This window comes from Hylobates moloch, unplaced genomic scaffold (assembly GCF_009828535.3).
Source record: "Hylobates moloch isolate HMO894 unplaced genomic scaffold, HMol_V3 SCAFFOLD_15, whole genome shotgun sequence".
In the NCBI taxonomy this organism is placed as follows: domain Eukaryota; kingdom Metazoa; phylum Chordata; class Mammalia; order Primates; family Hylobatidae; genus Hylobates; species Hylobates moloch.
In genome coordinates, this window is record NW_026652290.1 from 59,852,202 (window position 1) to 59,871,778 (window position 19,577).

Sequence of the window (19,577 nt, forward strand, 5' to 3'; positions counted from 1 at the left end):
TTTTTCATTGTTAATAATTTTTCATAAATTCAAAAGCTATTCAGAAATGAAATACATTGTGATTACTATCAAAGGTTAGAATTATAGAAACAACCACCATAGCACTACTTATTTTTTAAAATCGTTTCAAACATTCAGAAGCCAAATGACTGTCCTTAAAGACAAATTAAATGGGTAAAAGGTCTTATCTAACTGAAGAATACAAAATTTTAAGCTTTGATTAATAGATAATAAGTGTAGTGGAAAATTTTAAATTAACATCTCCCTTATATGTTATATTCCTGAGTTGTTGCTCAAATATCATAAAGAACTCAGTTTATAGCTTTATATAACATTGCATTTTATTTTTGAAAAACAAAAAGTATTGTTATTATTTTAAATGTGAATAATGGTGTTTAATAATATTATCATGGCCGGGTGCGGTAGCTCACACTGTAATCCCAGCACTTAGGGAGGCCGAGGTGGACGGATCACCTGAGGTCAGGAGTTCGAGACCAGCCTGACCAACATGGAGAAACCCCATCTCAACTAAAAATACAAAAATTAGCCAGGCGTAGTGGCGCATGCCTGTATTCCCAGCTACTCAGGAGGCTGAGGCAGGAGAATCGCTTGAACCCAGGAGGTGGATGTTGTGGTGAGCCGAGATCACACCATTACGCCCCAGCCTGGGCAAGAAGAGTGAAACTCCATCTCAAAAATAATAATATAATCATAACAGGATGGAGTCCCTTTAATTTAGCTTAACTAAGGGAAAAACTAATGCCCTCTGACCACTATTTGCAAAGATCATTTGTAAATTGTGATCAAAATTATATTAAATCTGTCACCAACTTTTATTTGCACCTTATGAAATCATATTGATTTTGTAGTATTGAATGCCCTTATAAAAGAATTGAATGATGCAGTGCTAATGGTTAGCACAAGGCCACGCACAGGGTGAGCGCTCAATATTACTAATTAATTTAAAGTGAAAATCTTTTAATGTATTATTTCTGCACCTTAACATGCAATTCAATGTAGTAGTTATTAACCCAAAAATATCCAAAAACATTTTAAACATGAAAATACATTTTAGTAACAATCATAGGAATGTTTACAAGTGGTTATTTTCAGTCTTAGTTTTATCAAAATAGAATTAAATTTCAGATTCCTTTTAAAAATAGGCCTATGAAAGCTGATTTCATAATAGCTGCTATATGTGATATGGATGGCAGATTCAGTGCCTTCTCACAAGTTCAACCTATTGACACCTCCTGAACCAATTACTTTAGATTACAAGATACCCCTTAAAACAGAGTTTCCCCTGAAGACTGAATCCGTGCATCTGAGGATTGGGTCCAAGAATGTGGATTTTTAAACAAGTAGCTCTCCTCTGCTTCCTGGTAAATTATTATGATCAGATAGATTTGGAAAACAGTGCTTTAAAGCAACCAAAATAATTTTATCATACTTGAACATTACTTGATATGAATGGCATATCTAATGAAAAATCAAATGTATCAAGCTTTTTAATAATCTGCATAGCTTATCATCATGCCTATTTCTTACCTAAAAGTCACAAGGTTTTGTTCTAATTCTCTTGATAAGTACCAAGTACTTCAGAATGCCAAAGCCCATGTTCTCCACAGAACAAAGTCCCAAGCTAATTATTCAAAAGAAGTTCAAGTACATCATTTATAATGACAATATTTAATCTGTAGATTTTCTTTAGAATTCATGTAATACAGTTTGAATAGCTATAATGTAAATTAAGCTCTTTTGGAAGCACTTATATAATTAAGGTCTCTGCTTTCATAATACTTGAGTCGTATTTTATTACATCTGGACTTTCACAACACTCAATATTATGGAAGCTACTGAGTAAGAGTCGCTTAAAAAAGTCTTTGTTTCTTCTATTTTCTAATAATAATCTCAGTAGTCTGAGCAGCAAAACTTGAGATTATCCCTTTCAAAGCTGCTAAAGATATATTACTATTTTTTATTTTATTTATTTTTGAGACAGATCCTTGCTCTGTTGCCCAGGCTGGAGTGCAGTGGTGCAATCATGGCTCACTGCAGCCTAGACTTCTGGACTCAAGTGATTCTCCTGCCTCAGCCTCCCAAGTAGCTGGGACTACAGGTGTGCACCACCACGCCTAGCTAGTTTTTTTGTTTGTTTGTTTGTTTTTACTTTTTGTAGAGTCTCACTATGTTGCCCATACTGGTCTTGAACTCCTGGGCTCAAGCAGTCTTCCCGCTTCAGCCTCCCAAAGTGCTGGGATTACAGGTGTGAGCCACCACACCCAGCCTACTATTTTTAAATAAACTATCTGCTAAACATCAATGAAGCAATACTCAATAGAACCCTTCTAAAGTAGCTTTTACAAATGTCAGCAAGGAATTAGAGCAGATGTGGGTTCTATTCTAGCTTTATCGTAAACTAGCATATGATGCTGACAATTTAATAAACCTCTGTGGGCTCAGTAACTACACCTGTAAAATGAGAAAGCTGGATTAGATAATCTCTAAATCATTCAGCTCTAAAAGTCCAAATTATAACCATTTTATCTCTCAGTTTCCTTTTCTATTCAACCTGGTATTTTCCCTCTCCCTTAGTACTACTGTGATGATAAAATGAGATCAAAGATAAAGTACTTTAATTTTTGTAAATTCAAGGAATCATAAGCCAAATCAGATGATAAAACCAAAATGTCCTCCCAGGTATTTATCAAAAAGTAGTCAATTATAGATTTGCTAATGTAATCCTCTATGTTTGGTTTTAAATTTATTTATGTCTGAAATTCTTAGATACAGCAACTTCATCAATATATTTAGAAAATGCCTACATGTGATGATTTCTATGTATACCTGAAGTTCAATTTTTGGTGACGCATTACTGAAGCAAGTAAAAATAAACCCTGGGCAACAGGATCGTCCATCTAAAGACTATAATCTTAGAAATAAAATATTTTCAACAAATCAGTATTTTTAAAAATGCAATGACTTGAAAAGACATTTGATGAGACTTTTTACCTTAGAAACTTATATACTATAGAAGGTTTTTAATAAATAGATTCTTATTTTGTAATTATTTTAAACAATTAAAGTTTTAGTTTGGCAAGAAAAAAATCACAGCTTAGTTCCCAATTATTTATCAAAGGTTCTGAAAATCATGATCTGCTTTAAAAACACACACACACACACACACACATGCACATACAACAAAAATTCCAAGCAACATTAGGGACAAAAGTATAAAAGTATTATTTGACTGTAAGGAAAAGGAGATGAAAAGTTAGATTGAAATACAGTCAATAAAATCTTGTACCTTGGTCCCATTGAATATTTCATTTACAATAAGTTGACATCCTTCTATAGCACCATCTCCATTAAACTCCAAGGCAGTAACAGGACCTATAAGCAAACCCAAGAAACGTTTTCTTAACACAAATACAAATATATTCTAAATTTAATCTTTTTATTCTTCCCTGAAGAATCTCCAGCATCTTCTTTGAGGGTGAAAGAGAAGGAAGAGGAAAGCAGACAGATGGGGCATATCACCTCAGCTGCTTCTTCCTACGCTAATCATAAAACAAATTAACACAGTCTCACAACAAGTAGCTTCAGTACTATTATAGGACTAGTGTCACATTTTTAAAGTGTTGTAAATAGTCTGGCTTTTCTGGTTCTCATTCTTCTATAAAAACCACAGAAATTCTACTCATTTAGGAGTATAAAAATAGTTGATAAAATAGCAAATAAGATCAAAAGCAATCCAAGTCAACATAAGTAGGTTTTGCCAGGCAGCCAGCCTTGCTTCCAACTCTCCTACTTACCAGCCAAGTTCTAGGCCACCAATAATGAAGCTAAGCCAAATAGGAATTGAGGCCAGGCACCAAAAGTGATGACCATCTGAAAGTATTTTCCTTGAGTGTGTCTTAAAGCTACATTCTAGAAACATAGACAAAGTTTTAATTTTTTAATCCTTTTAATAGAATATTTGTGCCTCCTTTCTCATACATTAATTTGAAAACATTAAAAACCTCCTACAGTGATGGAAAAGTCTTGATCTCCAGGAAATTACAAATGTATTGAAAGAAGACATAAACCCATTAAGCAAATACAAACCAACATAGCATAATGAAGTACTAAGTAATGAAATACTAGAGTGAATGAATATGAAACACTAAATTGAATGTAACCGTGTGCTGCAGTACAAGGTACAAGAATGAGAAAGAAAAGGTTACACTACATTGGGCATCAAGATAACTGAAGGCTTGTGATTTTTTTTTCTTGGAGGCTTGTGATATAATACAGACACCAAATACAGAAAAGGCAGGATATAGTGGTCCCTAGGTATCTGCATAGGATTGATGCCATTGGTTGCTCAAATCCCTTATATATTAATAAAATGGTACAGTATTTGCATATAACTTATGCACATCCTCCTGTATACTTTATTAAAAATGTATTAAAAATTTTTTTAGAGATAGAATCTCACGGCTGGGCACAGTGGTTCATGCTTGTAATTCTAGCATTTTGGGAGGCCAAGGCAGGAGGATCACAAGCCCTGGAGTTCAAGACCAGCCTACGCAACAAAGCAAGACCCCGTCTCTACAAAAAATTAAAAAATTAGCTGGGTGCAGGGTCACAGGCCTGTAGTTGCAGCTACTCCAGGGACTGAGATAGAAAGATCACTTGAGCCCAGGAGTTTGAGGTTACAGCAAGCCATGATCAAGCCACTGCACTCTAACCTGGACAACAAAGCGAGACCATGTCTCAAAAAAAAAAAAAAAAATAGATATGGGGTCTATGTTGCTCAGTCTGGTCTCAATCTCTTGGCTTCAAGCAATCCTCTTGCCTTCACCCCTGGCCAGGAGTTCAAGAAAATATTGTAATAAAACATCTAACCTTACAAAAGAAAAGCTTAAAATCTTAAATTTTTATTTAGAAATATCAGTGTAAACTCATGATCTTTTCCTTTTTAAAAATACATAGTTTCTAGCTATGTCCACTGAAAAAGCTTAAAAGAAATGACAACCCAGTAATACACAGCACCTAACATGTACTTCTAAATATCATTCTAAATATCATTCCCCACTAAAAATAACTAAGTAATCTTAGAAAAATAGATGATTCCATGTCTGCGGCAAGAAATGGATTAAGATCAACGTGGAATATTTTCTTTAGCCAAAAAGTAATGAAGCTATCAAAGATCAGTGGGGTTCTATCAAAAGGAGACAGAAGCCAGCCTGAAGGGGCTCCCAATGGCCAAAGATGAGACATGGTGAAACAGAAGGAATAATGACTCTGGTTTATTAAAATGTACTAAATATATAAAAAGTCATGAGTTCATAATGATACTTAGAGAGATCCTTCTTACTACCAGATGTTTTTAAGGAAAATAAAAAAAGAAGAGAGAAACAAAATTCACTGTATACCAATGGAGGTTGCTAGGGTACCAATTCACTACTCTGAAAATTGATGTTTTATTTTTCTCTTTATTTATTCTGCTTTTTTGACATGAAGCATATTTCAAGTTAACCAAACAGCTCTGGCATACAAGGAGTTCTGTTAACATCTGTTAATAAATGCAGAGGTAGTGACAAGATTAAAAAGTAAGTTTGCCAAAAAAAAAAAGAAAGAAGGAAAATACAGAAAACAGTCATTTTGCAACGCCTATTAAAACAATTGGTTCAGGCAACAATCATCAATGGTTTTAGCATCCCACAGAGAAGACTGCAGGAAACTCTACAATAAAAAGATAAGGTTGTCACCGTGTAAACCCAACCATTAAAACTTAGTATCCCTAAAAGTACAACAATCAAACATTATGTGCCTTCTCAATTAATGCAACAGGAAACGGTACCATCTATGTATTCCTGTCAAAAAAAAAATAAAAAATAAAAATAAAAAAAGAACTAAACCTGAACATAAACAAGGCTTTGACCTAACTTCTAGTCTACAAGAAATATGGAGGAACAAATTAAACAACCTCATGAATACTATAACATAATTGACCAAGCTTCTTTCCCAAGACAAAGGCAAGAAAAAAGAAGTAAAGGGGGAACACCTGTTTTTGATTAAGAGCGATATAAGATTAAAAAACAAATACAGTAAGTGGGTCTATTTTAGATCTGGATCAAATTAACTGTAAAAACACAAAGAATTATTTTAGTAAGTAGGTAAATTTGCATATGGACTGAATATTAGAGGATATTAAGGAATTATTGTTAATTCTGTTAAATGTGATAATGCACTGTAGTTAAGAAAACATTTTTAATTTTAAGATAATGAAATATTTAGGGATGAAATGACAGGATGAATCAATTTGATTAAAATGTTTTAGCAAACAATGAGATTTTTATTTAAGTATGGCAAGAAGTTGATGAAACTGGGTGATGGGTACACATGGGGGTCATTGTACTCTCTACATTTAGTGCATTTGGAAATTTGCAAAATGAGTTTAAAAAGTACTTTAAACCTAATAAATACTGAACTAAAAAGAAAAAGTTGATAATAAATGTGGGGTTTCCAGTTTTGCAAGGTAGAAAGTTTGAATTAATGCAAAATATAGTTTCATCACTACAAGGAAATACAGTGTGTGTGTGTATTTAAGTTAGACATTTATTATTAAAAGTTCCAGTCCTTCTATAAAGAACATGTAATCTAGAATTCAGAAATACAATCTTGGTAGAATTACTCAGGTATATAACTTGATTGATATTCTTTGACTAGAATATGATAAACTTCCAATAAATGACCTAATAATTTTCCAACAAAAGAGTGGACAAATGCATTTGTTTTAACATGTGTGGATAATCTTAAATTTAAAAAGACTACAACGTTTGTCTTATATGCTTGACATAGATTTGCAACTCAGTAGTATATGGTATTCCTAGAACGCAGCTGAAGACCTGCTATGTAGAGGAAATATGAGGGGTGGTGCTAGAAGACAGACATCTGTGGAATGATTCACATCCTCTCAAATTAGAAGGATGGAGGCCTGCTTCATTAAGAAGCTCAGGGTCAGGTGGGGGTGGGGAAAACACTTAACAACATGGGGAACCATCAGGGGAATCTCCTTATTTCTGTTTTGCATATGAAGACTCCTACAGCAGCCAGGTGAGGCTCTCTAGTTTAATAAAAATCATGGGAAGAGTCTGAAGACTCTTCATAAGTGTTAATAGGGATTTTTATCAGCTAATTTTGGTTGCAGTTTCCAATTTTTGAAAATGTTTAGGTAATCTTTTCCACCTTCCCAAATCCTAATTCTTTAGATTCATTAGTGTTGAACCAGTGCTTTCTCATGTCTCAATTCTTTATGCATTCTTTTCATATGTATTAAACAAACAAAAACCCTTAAAAAAACTACAATGTTGACAATGCACTTGCTAAGCCCTACTAAATTTTTTTAAAACTACAATGTTGACAACACACTTGTTAAACCCAGCTATTTGTCCCTCTATCTAATGATGATGCCAATTACTGTGATTATTTCTAACTGAACTATGAGGTCAACAAGGATTACTGGTCATGTTTTTAGTGTTTTAATATGAACATCTTATTCAGAGAGTTCATGGTAGCTTTAGATCTAAATATTTCAGCTGTCATGAAAAATTGTGAGACTCTGAAGCAGACAAGATTTCTGGATGTCTTATCTAGTGAACCCTTCTGAGTTACCTAACACGACCTTGGAACAAGCCACTATGTCTCAATTAGATTACTGCAACAGCCTCCTAGCTGTTCTCTCTGCTTCCCCATTAAAGCAACCAGTAACAGGATTTACACTTTAAAAGGACCATGACATTCCTCTGCTCTAAAACTGCCTATAAAGTATGATCTATATTTTTATTTTTAATTGCTCTAAAAATAAGTGACAGTTCAGGCCAGGCACAGTGGCTCACTCCTGTATTCCTAGCACTTTGGGAGGCTGAGGCAGGCAGATTGCTTTAGCCCAGGAGTTCAAGACCAGCCTAGGCAACATGGCAAAGCCCCATCTCTACAAAAAAATAACAAAAATTAGCCAGGCGTAGTAGCCCATGTCTGTAGTCCCAGCTATTCGGGAGACTGAGGTAGAAGAATCACCTGAGCTCTGGAGGTCGAGGCTGCAGTGAGCCGAGATCAAGCCACTGCGCTCCAGCCTGGGCATCAAAGTGAGATCCTGTCTCAAAAACAAACACACAAACAAACAAAAAAAACCAGACAGTTCAAAGCAATAACATTAACAACGTATTAGGTGTTTATAGTATATACAACAGTAATATATGACAATAATGACACAGGGATGAGAAGGAAGAATTAAGAATATAATGTTATCAGGTCCTTAGATGACAGGTGAAGTTGTGTAATAGAAGGTAGACTCAAATTATTTAAAAATATTTGCTGTAAAACCCAACATAACCATTAAATAAGTTTTTGAAGAAGGGGTATAAATATAAGTCAATAGACGAGATTAAGTGGAATTATAAAATTGCTAAAAAGAAAAAGAAGTAGTAAGAAAAAAAGAACAAATGGAACAAATCAGCTAGCAAAATGAAAGATTTTGATCCAACTGTATCAATAATCCCTTTCAATGTGAATGGTCTAAATACAGCAGTTAAAAGAGACTGGATTGAAAAGCAAAAACCAACTGCATGCTGTCTACAAAACACTCACTTTAAATATACAGCCTTGATAAGCTACAAGAAGAAAGATAAATCTTTACAATAAAACACTAACCAAATGAAAGCTAGAGTAGCTGTATTAATTTGAGATGAAGTAGATTTCAGAGCAAGGAAAATTATCAGAGATGAAGAAAGACATCACAGTCAGACATGGTGGCTTGTGCCTGTAATCCCAGCTACTCAGGAGGCTGAGGTGGGAGGATTACTTGAGCCCCAGGAGTTCGAGGCTGCAGTGAGCTATGACTGCACCACTGTACCCCAGACTGGCTGACAGAGCAAGAACCCCTCTCTTAAAAAAAATGAGGGACATCACATAATGATGAAGGATTCTCCAAGAAGATATAACAATCCTAAATGTGTATGTACATAATAACAGAGCTTCAAAATACATGAGACAAAACCTGACAGGATCTGAAAAGAGAAACAGACAAATCCACAATTACAGTTGGAGACTTCAACACTCCTCTCTCATTGATTTATGGAACAAGTAGGCAGAAAATCAGCAAGGATACAGATAACCTGAATAGCACTATCAACCAACTTGACCTAGTGGACATTTATAGAAAATTCAACCAAGCAACAGCAGATTGCACATTCTTCTCAGATGCACATAGAATATTCACCAAGATAAGCCATATTCTGTGCCATAAAATACATTTTAATATAGAAAACGGAAATCATACAAATGTGTATTTTTGGACCATAACAGGATTTAGATATCAATAATAGAAATATACCTGGGCAATCCCCAAATGTTTGGAAATTAAACAATTATACTTCTAAATAATCCGTGGATCAAGTGAGGTCTCAAGGGAAACTAAAAAATATTTTTAACTAAATCAGGGGTCAACATACTTTTTCTGTAAAGGGCCAGACAGGAAATATTTCAGGCTTTGTGCACCATAATGTAATAGATAAAAGAATGAGTGGCCGGGTGTGGTGGTTCACGCCTGTAATCCCAGCACTTTGGGAGGCTGAGGCGGGCAGATCACCTGATGTCAGGAGTTTGAGACTAGCCTGGCCAACATGGTGAAACCCCATCTCTACTGAAAATAGAAAAATTAGCCGGGCGTGGTGGCGGGCACCTGTAATCCCAGCTACTCTGGAGGCTGAGGCAGGAGAATCGCTTGAACCCAGGAGGCAGAGGTTGCAGTGTGCCACTGCACTCCAGCCTGGGTGACGAGAGCAAAACTCCATCTCAAAAAAAAAAAAAAAAGGAATGAGCGAGGCTGTGCTCCAATAAGACTTCATTTATTAAAGCAGGCAGTGGGCCATAATTTGCCAAACTCTGAATTAAATAAAAATGAAAATACAACATATCAAAATTTGTGAGATGCAGCTAAAGCAGTACTTAAAGGAAAAATTGTAACATTAAATAACAGATATAGTCAATCCTCGTTATATGCAGATCCCTTCATTTCAAATTCACCTACTTGCTAAAATTCATTTGTAACTCCCCAAATCAATGCTTGCAGTGCTTTATGGTTGTTTGTGGACATGCACAGTGGCAGAAAATTAGAATTGCCTGATGTGCATGCTCCCAGCTGAGGTTGAACAAGGTGACACTCTGCTTTTTGTTTCAGCTATTGTACTATAAGAAAGTGTCCTTTGTGAGGTCTAGGTAGTGCCGTATTTTTCACATTTTTGTGCTTTTTGTTGGTGATTTTGCCTGTTTAAAATATCCCCTAGGCCAGGCACAGTGGCTCATGCCTGTAATCCCAGCACTTTGGGAGGCTGAGGAGGGAGGATTGCTTGAGGCCAGAAGTTCAAGATCAGCCTGGGTAACATGGCAAGACCCCAACTCTACAACATTGTTTAAAAAGATAGCTGGGGGCTGGACATGGTGGCTCATGCCTGTAATCCCAGCACTTTGGGAGGCCAAGTTGGGTGATGACCTGAGCCCAGGAGTTCAAGACCAGCCTGGGCAACAAAGCAAGACCCTGTCTCTTTTATGTTTAAAAAAAATAGCTGGGCATGGTGGAGTGCACCTGTAGTCCTAGCTCCTTGGGAGTCTGAGGTGGGAGGATCACCTGAGCCCATGAGTTTGAGGTTACAATGAGCTATGGTCATACCACTGCACTCTAGCCTGGGTGACAGAGCAAGACCCTGTCTCCAAAAAAATAAAACAGCCCCCAAACACAGTGCTGAAGTGCTGTCTAATGGCTCCTAAACTGAGGAAGGTTGTGATGTGCCTCATGAGAAAATGTGTTAGATAAGCTTTGCTCCAGCATCAGTTCTAGTGCTGTTGGCTGTGAGTTCAATGTTAATGAATCAATAGTATATGCTAAATAAGGTATCTTTAAACAGAAACACACGTTAAACAAAGTTATGTATTGCACCAGGCGTGGTGGCTCAAGCCTGTAATCCCAGCACTTTGGGAGGCCGAGGCAGGCGGATCACCTGAGGTCAGGAGTTTGAGACCAGCCTGACCAACATGGAGAAACCCCGTCTCTACTAAAAATACAAAATTAGCCGGGCGTGGTGGCACATGCCTGTAATCTAAGCTACTCAGGAGGCTGAGGCAGGAGAATCACCTGAACCCGGGAGGGGGGGTTGCGGTGAGCCAAAATCACACCATTGCACTCCAGCCTGGGGAACAAGAGCAAAACTCTGACTAAAAAAAAAAAAAAAAAAATATGTATGAAAACCTACAACTCACGGCTGGGCATGGTAGCTCACGCCTGTAATCCCAGCACTTTGGGAGGCCAAGGCGGGTGGATCACCGAGACCAGCCTGACCAACATGGAGAAACCCCGTCTTCATTAAAAATACAAAATTGGCTGGGCGTGATGGCGCGCCTGTAATCCCAGCTACTTGCGTGGCTGAGGCAGGAGAATCACTTGAACCTGGGAGGCAGAGGTTGCGGTGAGCCGAGATCGAGCCATCGCAGTCCAGCCTGGGCAACAAAGAGTGAAACTCTGTCTTAAAAAAAAAGGAAAGGTCTTGAACTCCTGATCTCGTGATCCACCCTCCTCATCCTCCCAAAGTGTTGGGATTACAGGTGTGAACCACTGCGCCCGGCCCTCAAGCAACTGATTTTCTTTTTTTAAATTGTTTAAATTAATTAATTAATTAATTATTATTATTATACTTTAAGTTTTAGGGTACATGTGCACAATGTGCAGGTTTGTTACATATGTATCCATGTGCCATGTTGGTGTGCTGCACCCATAAAAAATAAATAAATAAAAAATCAAAAAAAAAAGGAAAGGAAAACCTACAACTGACATAATTCCTTTTAACATTTTAATTTAATTTAATTTTTTTTAAGAGATGGGGGTCTCACTTTGTTGTTCAGGCTGGTCTTGAACTCTTGGCTTCAAGCAATCTTCCTGTCTTGGCCTCCCAAATTGCTGGGATTACAGGCATAAGCAACTGTGCCTAAACCTGACTTCATTGTTTTTGTTGTTTTGAGACAGGATCTCCTTGGGTCACTCCCCCCCAGGCTGGAGTGCAGTGATGTGATCTCAGCTAACTGCAACCTCTGCCTCCCAGGCTCAAGTGATCCTTCCACCTCAGTCTCCCAAGTAGCTGGAACTACAGGCACGCACTATCACACACCCAACTAATTTTTGTATTTTTTTGTAGAGATGAGGCTTTGCCTTGTTGCCCATGCTGGTCTCAAACTCCTGGGCTCAAGTGATCCACCTGCCTCAGCCTCCCTAAGTGCTGGGACTACAGGCATGAGCCACTGCACCTGGCCACTGACATTATTCTTTTTTTTTTTTCTTTTTTTTTCTTTGAGATGGAGTATCGCCCTGTCTCCTAGGCTGGAGTGCAGTGGCGCGATGTTGGCTCACTGCAACCTCCACCTCCCGGGCTCAAGCGATTCTTCCTGCCTCAGCCTCCCGAGAGCTGGGATTACAGGCAAGTGCCACCACGCCCGGCTAATTTTTTGTATTTTTAGTAGAGACAGGGTTTCACCACGTTGGCCAGGCTGGTCTCGAACTCCTGGCCTCAAGTGATCCACCCACCTTGGCCTCCCAAAGTGCTGGGATTACAGGTGTGAGCCACCGCGCCCGGCCTACATCATTCCTAAAGGTGAGACTGAACACTTGCAGAATATTGATGGAGGGCATCTTTGCTTTGCTCCTGAGATCAGCCTTCAGAGTAGCTGGGGCTACAGGCGCATGACACCAAGCTCAGCTCATTTTTTTTTTCTTTTTGTAGAGACAAAGTCTCATTATGTTGCCTAGGCTGGTTTCAAACTCCTGGGCTCAAGCAATCCTCCTGCCTTGGCCTCCCAAAGTGTTGGGATTACAGGCATGAGCCACCATGCCTGGCCTATCTTGACAACTTTCCTGTGAATCTAAAATTGTTTCAAAATTAAAAGTTGATTTAAAAATAACAATGAGATACCATGACACACCTATTGGAAAACTGACAATACCAAATGCTAGCAAACTACCCAAGTGATTTGAAAAGTTATGTACACTCAAAAACCTATATACAATGCAGGTCCCTCAAAAAACTAAAAATAGAACTACAACATGATCCAGCAATTCCACAACTGGGTACAGATCCAAAAGCAAGGAAATCAGTATGTCAAAGAGATATTTGTACTCGTGATCACTGCAGAACTATTCATAATTGTCAAAATATGAAATCGGCCTAACTGCCCATCAACAGATAAATGGATAAAGAAAATGTGTTACACTTATACAATGGAATATTATTCAGCCATAAAAGGAATGAAATCCTGTCATTTGCAGCAACATGGATGGAACTAGGGACCACTAGGTTAAGTGAAATAAGCCAAGCACAGAAACACAAATATCACATGCTCTCACTCATATGTGGGGGCTAAAAAAAGTGGATCTTATGAAGATAGAGAGTAGATTGGTGGTTATCAGAGGCTGGAAAAGGGGACTTTGGGATGGGGGGGAATGTGGAGAAAAAAAGAGAATGTAAATGTATTACCACTGAACTGTATACTTAAAAATGGTAAAGATGGCAAATTATGTATGTATATTTTACCTCAATAAAAAAACTTACACACAAATGTTTATAGTGGCTTTATTCATAATTGGCAAAACTGGAAACAAGCAGGATGTCCAACAATTGAATGGAAAAACAAACTGGTACATCAATACAAGGAATACTATTCAGCAATAAAAAGGAACAAGTTGGCTGGGAGCGGTGGCTCACGCCCGTAATCCCAGCACTTTGGGAGGCCAAGGTGGGCAGATCGCCTGAGGTCGGGAGTTTGAGACCAGCCTGGCCAGAATGCTGAAACCCTATCTCTACTAAAAATACAAAAATTAGTTGGGTGTGGTGGCAGGCACCTGTAATCCCAGCTACTCGGGAAGCTGAGGCAGGAGAATCGCTTCAACCCAGGAGGTGGAGGTTGCAGTGAGCCAAGATCACGCCATTGCACTCCAGCCTGGGCAACAGAGTGAGACTCTTTGTCAAAAAAAAAAAAAGACAACAGAAAAAAAAGGAACAAGTTATTGAGTCACCTAGCAAGAAGACTGAATCATAAATACATTTTAATAAATGAAGCCAGACTCAAAAGGCTACATGTTGTATGTTTCCATTTATGGTACACTATGGAAAAGACAAAATCATAAGGACAGGAGACAAATCAGTTGCCAGGAGTTGTGGTTGACTGACTAAAGGGGCCACACAAGGGAAATTTTTAGGGAGAACTGTTTTCCATGGTACTGGGGTGATAAATGGGGTGGTGGACTTTATGCATTCATCAAAACTCATGCCAACTGAATGTTACTGTATGCAAATTTTAAAAAATTAACCAAGATGTCACGGTATCCAAGGATGGAATGCAGCTTGTGACAAATGAATCTAACAGTATTATAAATGTGTGCCAATACTTCAATGAAGGGGATAAGGGAAAAAGGAGCTGACCTCAGGACTTTGGGAAACTTTTGAGTGGCTACTGTAAGGCTAAAGACAAGACTGTATAATACCAACTGCACTCTAGTTGGTAAGTAAGTTTCTCACAGGGGTATGGGTTAGTAATTCTAAAACTGTATTATATTTATACTAGGGTTAAACAAATAAGTGAATAAAATGTACATAATGGAAGCCAGGTTTCTCACCTTCAGAGTAAGAAGTCACAAAAAAGCAAGGGAAGGGATGCTAGAATGAACCCTATGGTGCTGGATTAAGGTCAGAGGTATTTTAATAGATGGATACAGGATTATAGATGTGTGTGTATATACAGGTTAATAGGCATACATGTATTTTTTACCTTTGTCTGTTGAAAGGGCCTAGAACCAGTGGTACCCCATTAGTAAAGGGCACACCTAGCATCCAGATCTTGGTTTCTAACTATCATTCTAGAATAAAAGAAACCAGGGTTCCTTGGAGAAATGGTTGATACTAGTTCTGGAGCAAGGAAAAATACAGGATGAGCCTGGAGCATCTTGTAGGGCCAGAAAGTAAGGAAGTGTTCAAAATTCAAAAGGATGGGACATGTCAAAGGGACAAAAAAGCCAACCTAAAAGAGCTCCAGATGGTTAAAACCAGAACAATTTGATAGTATTGGGTTATAACTTAAAAGAATAAAATACACACCCATGAGAAATAAATGACTGAATAAATGGGGAGAAGGGACAAATCTTTCTTTCTTTTTTTTTTTTTTTTTGAGACAGAGTCTCACTCTGTCACCCAGGCTGGACTGCGGTGGCAATCTTGGCTCACTGCAATCTCCACCTCCCAGGTTCAAGTGATTCTCCTGCCTCAGCCTCCCGAGTAGCTGGGACTACAGGCATGCGCCACCACGTCCAGCTAATTTATGTATTTTTAGTAGAGATGGGGTTTCACCATGTTGGCCAGGATGGTCTCGATCTCTTGACCTCGTGATCCGCCCGCCTCAGCCTCTCAAAGTGCTGGGATTATAGGTGTGAGCCACCACACCCAGCCAGGACAAATGTTTCTTACAGAATTCCAAATAATGTATGTGGATATTCCTGTCTCCCGATGGTAGAGCTTAATTCTCCTCTCCTTGACTGTGTGTTGATCTTAGTGACTCATTTTCAAAGAACGGAGTATGGAAAGGGAAACATGGAAACTTTACAGCACAGAAATCTGGCAGATACCACCTCATATTGACATCATGTGCCCTGTGATGTCGTGATGAGAAGGGCACTTCCTCCTCCTAAAAACCCATAACCCTAGTCTAACCAGAGGAAAATGTCAGATAAACATAAATTGAGGAACATTCTACAAAATAATTGACCCCTACTATTCAAAAGTTTCAAGATTATGAGAAACAAGGAAGACTGAAGAAATGTCACATCTGTCACAGGAAATTAAGGAGACATGGCAACAAAAAGCAATGTGGGATCTTGGATTGAATTCTGGAACTGAAAAAGGACATAAGTTGAAAAACTGGTAAAATTTGAATAAAGTCTGTAGTTTTAAGTTAGCATTTTACCAATGTAAATTTCTTAGCTTTGACAAATGTACTATGGTTATGTTAACATTTAGGGAAGCTGGGTAAGGGATATACAGAAACTTTCTGTACTATCTTTGCAATTTTTCTGTAAACCTAAAATCATTCCAATATAAAAAGTTTATTTTAAAAAAAGCCCACAAATGTCCGGCAGCATCTCATCTCACTCAGACTATTATAGAAGCCAAAGTCTCTACAGTGGCCTACAAGGCCCTTCATTATCTGACTCTCTACTTCTCAGGCCTCATCTACTATGTTTGTTGAATAATTGAATGAATTACTCCCTAAAACAAAAGAACCCAAGTCTGACTAATCTGGAGAACTATCAAAAAAGGAACATTCCAGGGGTACATCTCAAAGATTTCTGAATCAGGCTTTCTGGGGTGGGAGTAGAAAATTTGTTTATTGGCTGGGCTTGGTGGCTTATGCCTGTAATCTCAGCACTTGAGGAGGCTGAGGCGGACGGATCACATGAGCCCAGGAGTTTGAGACTAGCCTGGACAACATGGCAAAATGCCGTCTCTACAAAAAATACAAAAATTAGCTGGGTGTGGTGGCGCACGCCTGTAGTCCCAGCTACCTGGGAGGCTGAGGTGAATGGATCACTTGAGCCCAGGAGTCAGAGGTGGGAGGATTGCTTGAGCCCCGGAGACAGAGGTTGCAGTGAGCCGAGATTGCACCACTGCATTGTAGTCTGGGCAACAGAGTGAGACCCTGTCAGAAAGAAAGAAAGAAAGAAAGAAAAAGAAAGGAAAGGAAAGGAAGAAAGAAAGAAAAAAAGAGAGAGAGAGAGAAAGAAGGAAGGAAGGAAAGAAAGAAATTGAATTTTTATTTGGACAAAGGTTCTCTCTGGCCCAATGTTTGTCATGGGTTCCTGCACCCAACCACCTCAGCCTCCAAGTAGCTGGGACTACAGGTGCACACCATCACACCCAGCTAATTTTTGTAGAGACAGGGTTTTGCCATGTTGCCCAGGCTGGTCTTGAACTCCTAGGCTCAAGCGATCCACCTGCTTCAGCCTCCCAAAGTGCTGGAATTATAGGTGTGAGCCACCGTGCCTGGCTGAAAATTTACATTTTTAAAAGCACCCTGGATGGTTCTGAGGATTAGTCAGATTTGGAGATCCTCATGATGGAAAACAATGAATTCTCTTATTAAGCAGTCAAATAGCTTTATTAAATATTAAAAATAAATGTGACTATTGCAACTAAAGAGGAAAATTGAGAGACTCTGAGGTGCAAACTATTTAAGATACATGTGAATTCTCAAAAAAAATAAATAAATAAGACCACCCTTAGTTCAGTACAGTGATTCTCAACTGGGAGCAATTTTGCCTCCCTCCCACACCCCTGGGGACATCTGGAAACATTTTGGTTGCCACAACTGGGTGATGTTTTATTGGCATCTAATGGGTAGAGGCCAGAGATGCTGCCAAACATCTTGTAAGGTATAGGACAGCCTCTCATAACAAAGAATTACCTGGCCTAAAATGTCTGTAGTGCCACAGTTGAGAAACCCTGCCTTAGAATGACTGATGGCCACTTTTAGATAAGGGTCCAGTCCATCTAACTCCTGCTAGAATATCTCCACTGCCAGCCTACTCACTATTCCACAGGAATCAACGCACTGCTGAGCAGCTTAAAAGTTTTCCCCAACTTTTTATTTTGAAAATTTCTATACATTATAGAAGAGTTGAAAGAATAGCATAAATATGCATTTGCCCTTCACCTACACTGACCAAAAGTTAACATTTGTCCGCATTTGCTTTATTACAAAATAAACACCATCTATCTGCACATATATGCTTTGTTTTGCTGAGTCATTTGAAAGTAGCAGACATAAGAACACTTCAGCATGTATCTCCTGCATAACCACACCACCATTATCATACCAAAGGATCAACGATAATTCTGTCTCATCTTCAAACTTCCCCACTTGTCCCAAAAATGCTTTTTACAGCTCACTCCAACCCAACCTAAGATCCACTCAAGGTTCACTCATTGTATTTAGTTTAGTCTCTTAATCCAGAATAATTCCCCCATATTTTTTGTTTTCCATTATACTGTCTGAAGAGACCTAGCAAGTTGTCTTGTAGAATGTCTTCTATTTTGGATTTGTCTTATTCCCTTATGGTGTCATTTAACATATTTCTTTTCTTCCTACAAACTAGAAGTTAAGTCTTGGCTCAATTAGATTCAGGTTACTTTGGCAAGAACACTCTACACGTTAGGCTGTCCATCAATGATGCTGTTTGATCACTGGGTTAATATGGTGATCACCAAATCTGTGCTGTAAAGGTACACTTCCACTTTGAATTAGGATGTATAAATATCCTCTTGGGTTTTTTTTTTTTTTTGAGACGGAGTCTCACTCTGTCGCCCAGGCTGGAGTGCAGTGGCGCGATCTCAGCTCACTGCAAGCTCCACCTCCTGGGTTCACGCCATTCTCCTGCCTCAGCCTCCTGAGTAGCTGGGACTACAGGCGCCCGCCACCACACCCGGCTAATTTTTTGTATTTTTAGTAGAGATGGGGTTTCACCGTGTTAGCCAGGATGGTCTTGATCTCCTGACCTCGTGATCTGCCCACCTCGGCCTCCTAAAGTGTTGGGATTACAGGCATGAGCCACCATGCCCAGCCATTTTTTTTGAGACAGAGTCTTGCTCTTTTGCCCAGGCTGGAGTGCAGTGGCGCAATCTCGGCTCACTGCAACCTCCACCTCCCAGGTTCAAGCAATTACCTGCCTCAGCCTCCCTAGTAGCTGTGAGTGATTACAGGCGTCCACCATCATACCCGGCTAATTTTTGTATTTTTAGTAGAGACAGGGTTTCACCATGTTGGCCAGGCTGCTCTCAAACTCCTGACCTCGTAATCCACTCGCCTCAGCCTCCCAAAGTGTTGGGATTACAGGCATGAGCCACTACGCCCAGTCAAATATCCTATTTCTTAGCAACTTTTACCCCAATAGTTTTAGCACCCACTGATAATCTTTGTCTGAAATAATTATTACATTGGGGTTGGAAATGGTGATTTCCAAAGTCCAGCATTCCTTCTGCATTTTTTAGCTCACAATATTCTATAAACAGCAGATGAACATTCTTTTCTTCTCTCCCCTTTTTGTTTAACAATATGGATGCATAGATTTCTGTTGTTAAATAATTACCTTCATTCTTCTCTTTTTTTGAGACAAGGTCTTGCTCTGTTGCCCAGGCTGCAGTGCAGTGGCATGAGCATAACTCACTGCAGCCTCAAGCTCCTGGGCTCAAGCGACCCTCCCACCTCAGCTCCTGAGTAGCTGGGACTACAGGTGTGCATCACCCCTAGCTAATTTTTGTATTTTTTGTAGAGACAAGGTCTTGCTACGTTGCCCAGGTGGGTTTCAAACTCCTGGCCTTAAGCAATCCTTCCACCTCACCCTCCCAAAATGCTGGGATTACAGGGGTTAGGCACTACATCTAGTCCCAGTATTCTTTTTAATTGTTAAATTGTCCCGAATTTGGCCCATGGAAACTCCTTCA

General features: G+C 38.9%; 1 protein-coding gene across 1 annotated transcript in view; it reads right to left on the bottom strand.

The window, feature by feature from the left end:
• Positions 1–3,274: 3,274 nt before the first annotated feature.
• RP2 (RP2 activator of ARL3 GTPase) overlaps positions 3,275–19,577 on the bottom strand; it is a 53,994-nt gene continuing 37,691 nt past the window's right edge. The window contains exon 4 of the mRNA XM_032179132.2: positions 3,275–3,393. Within this exon, the coding sequence (XP_032035023.1) occupies positions 3,275–3,393 (119 nt within the window). The remainder of the gene's footprint in view (positions 3,394–19,577) is intronic.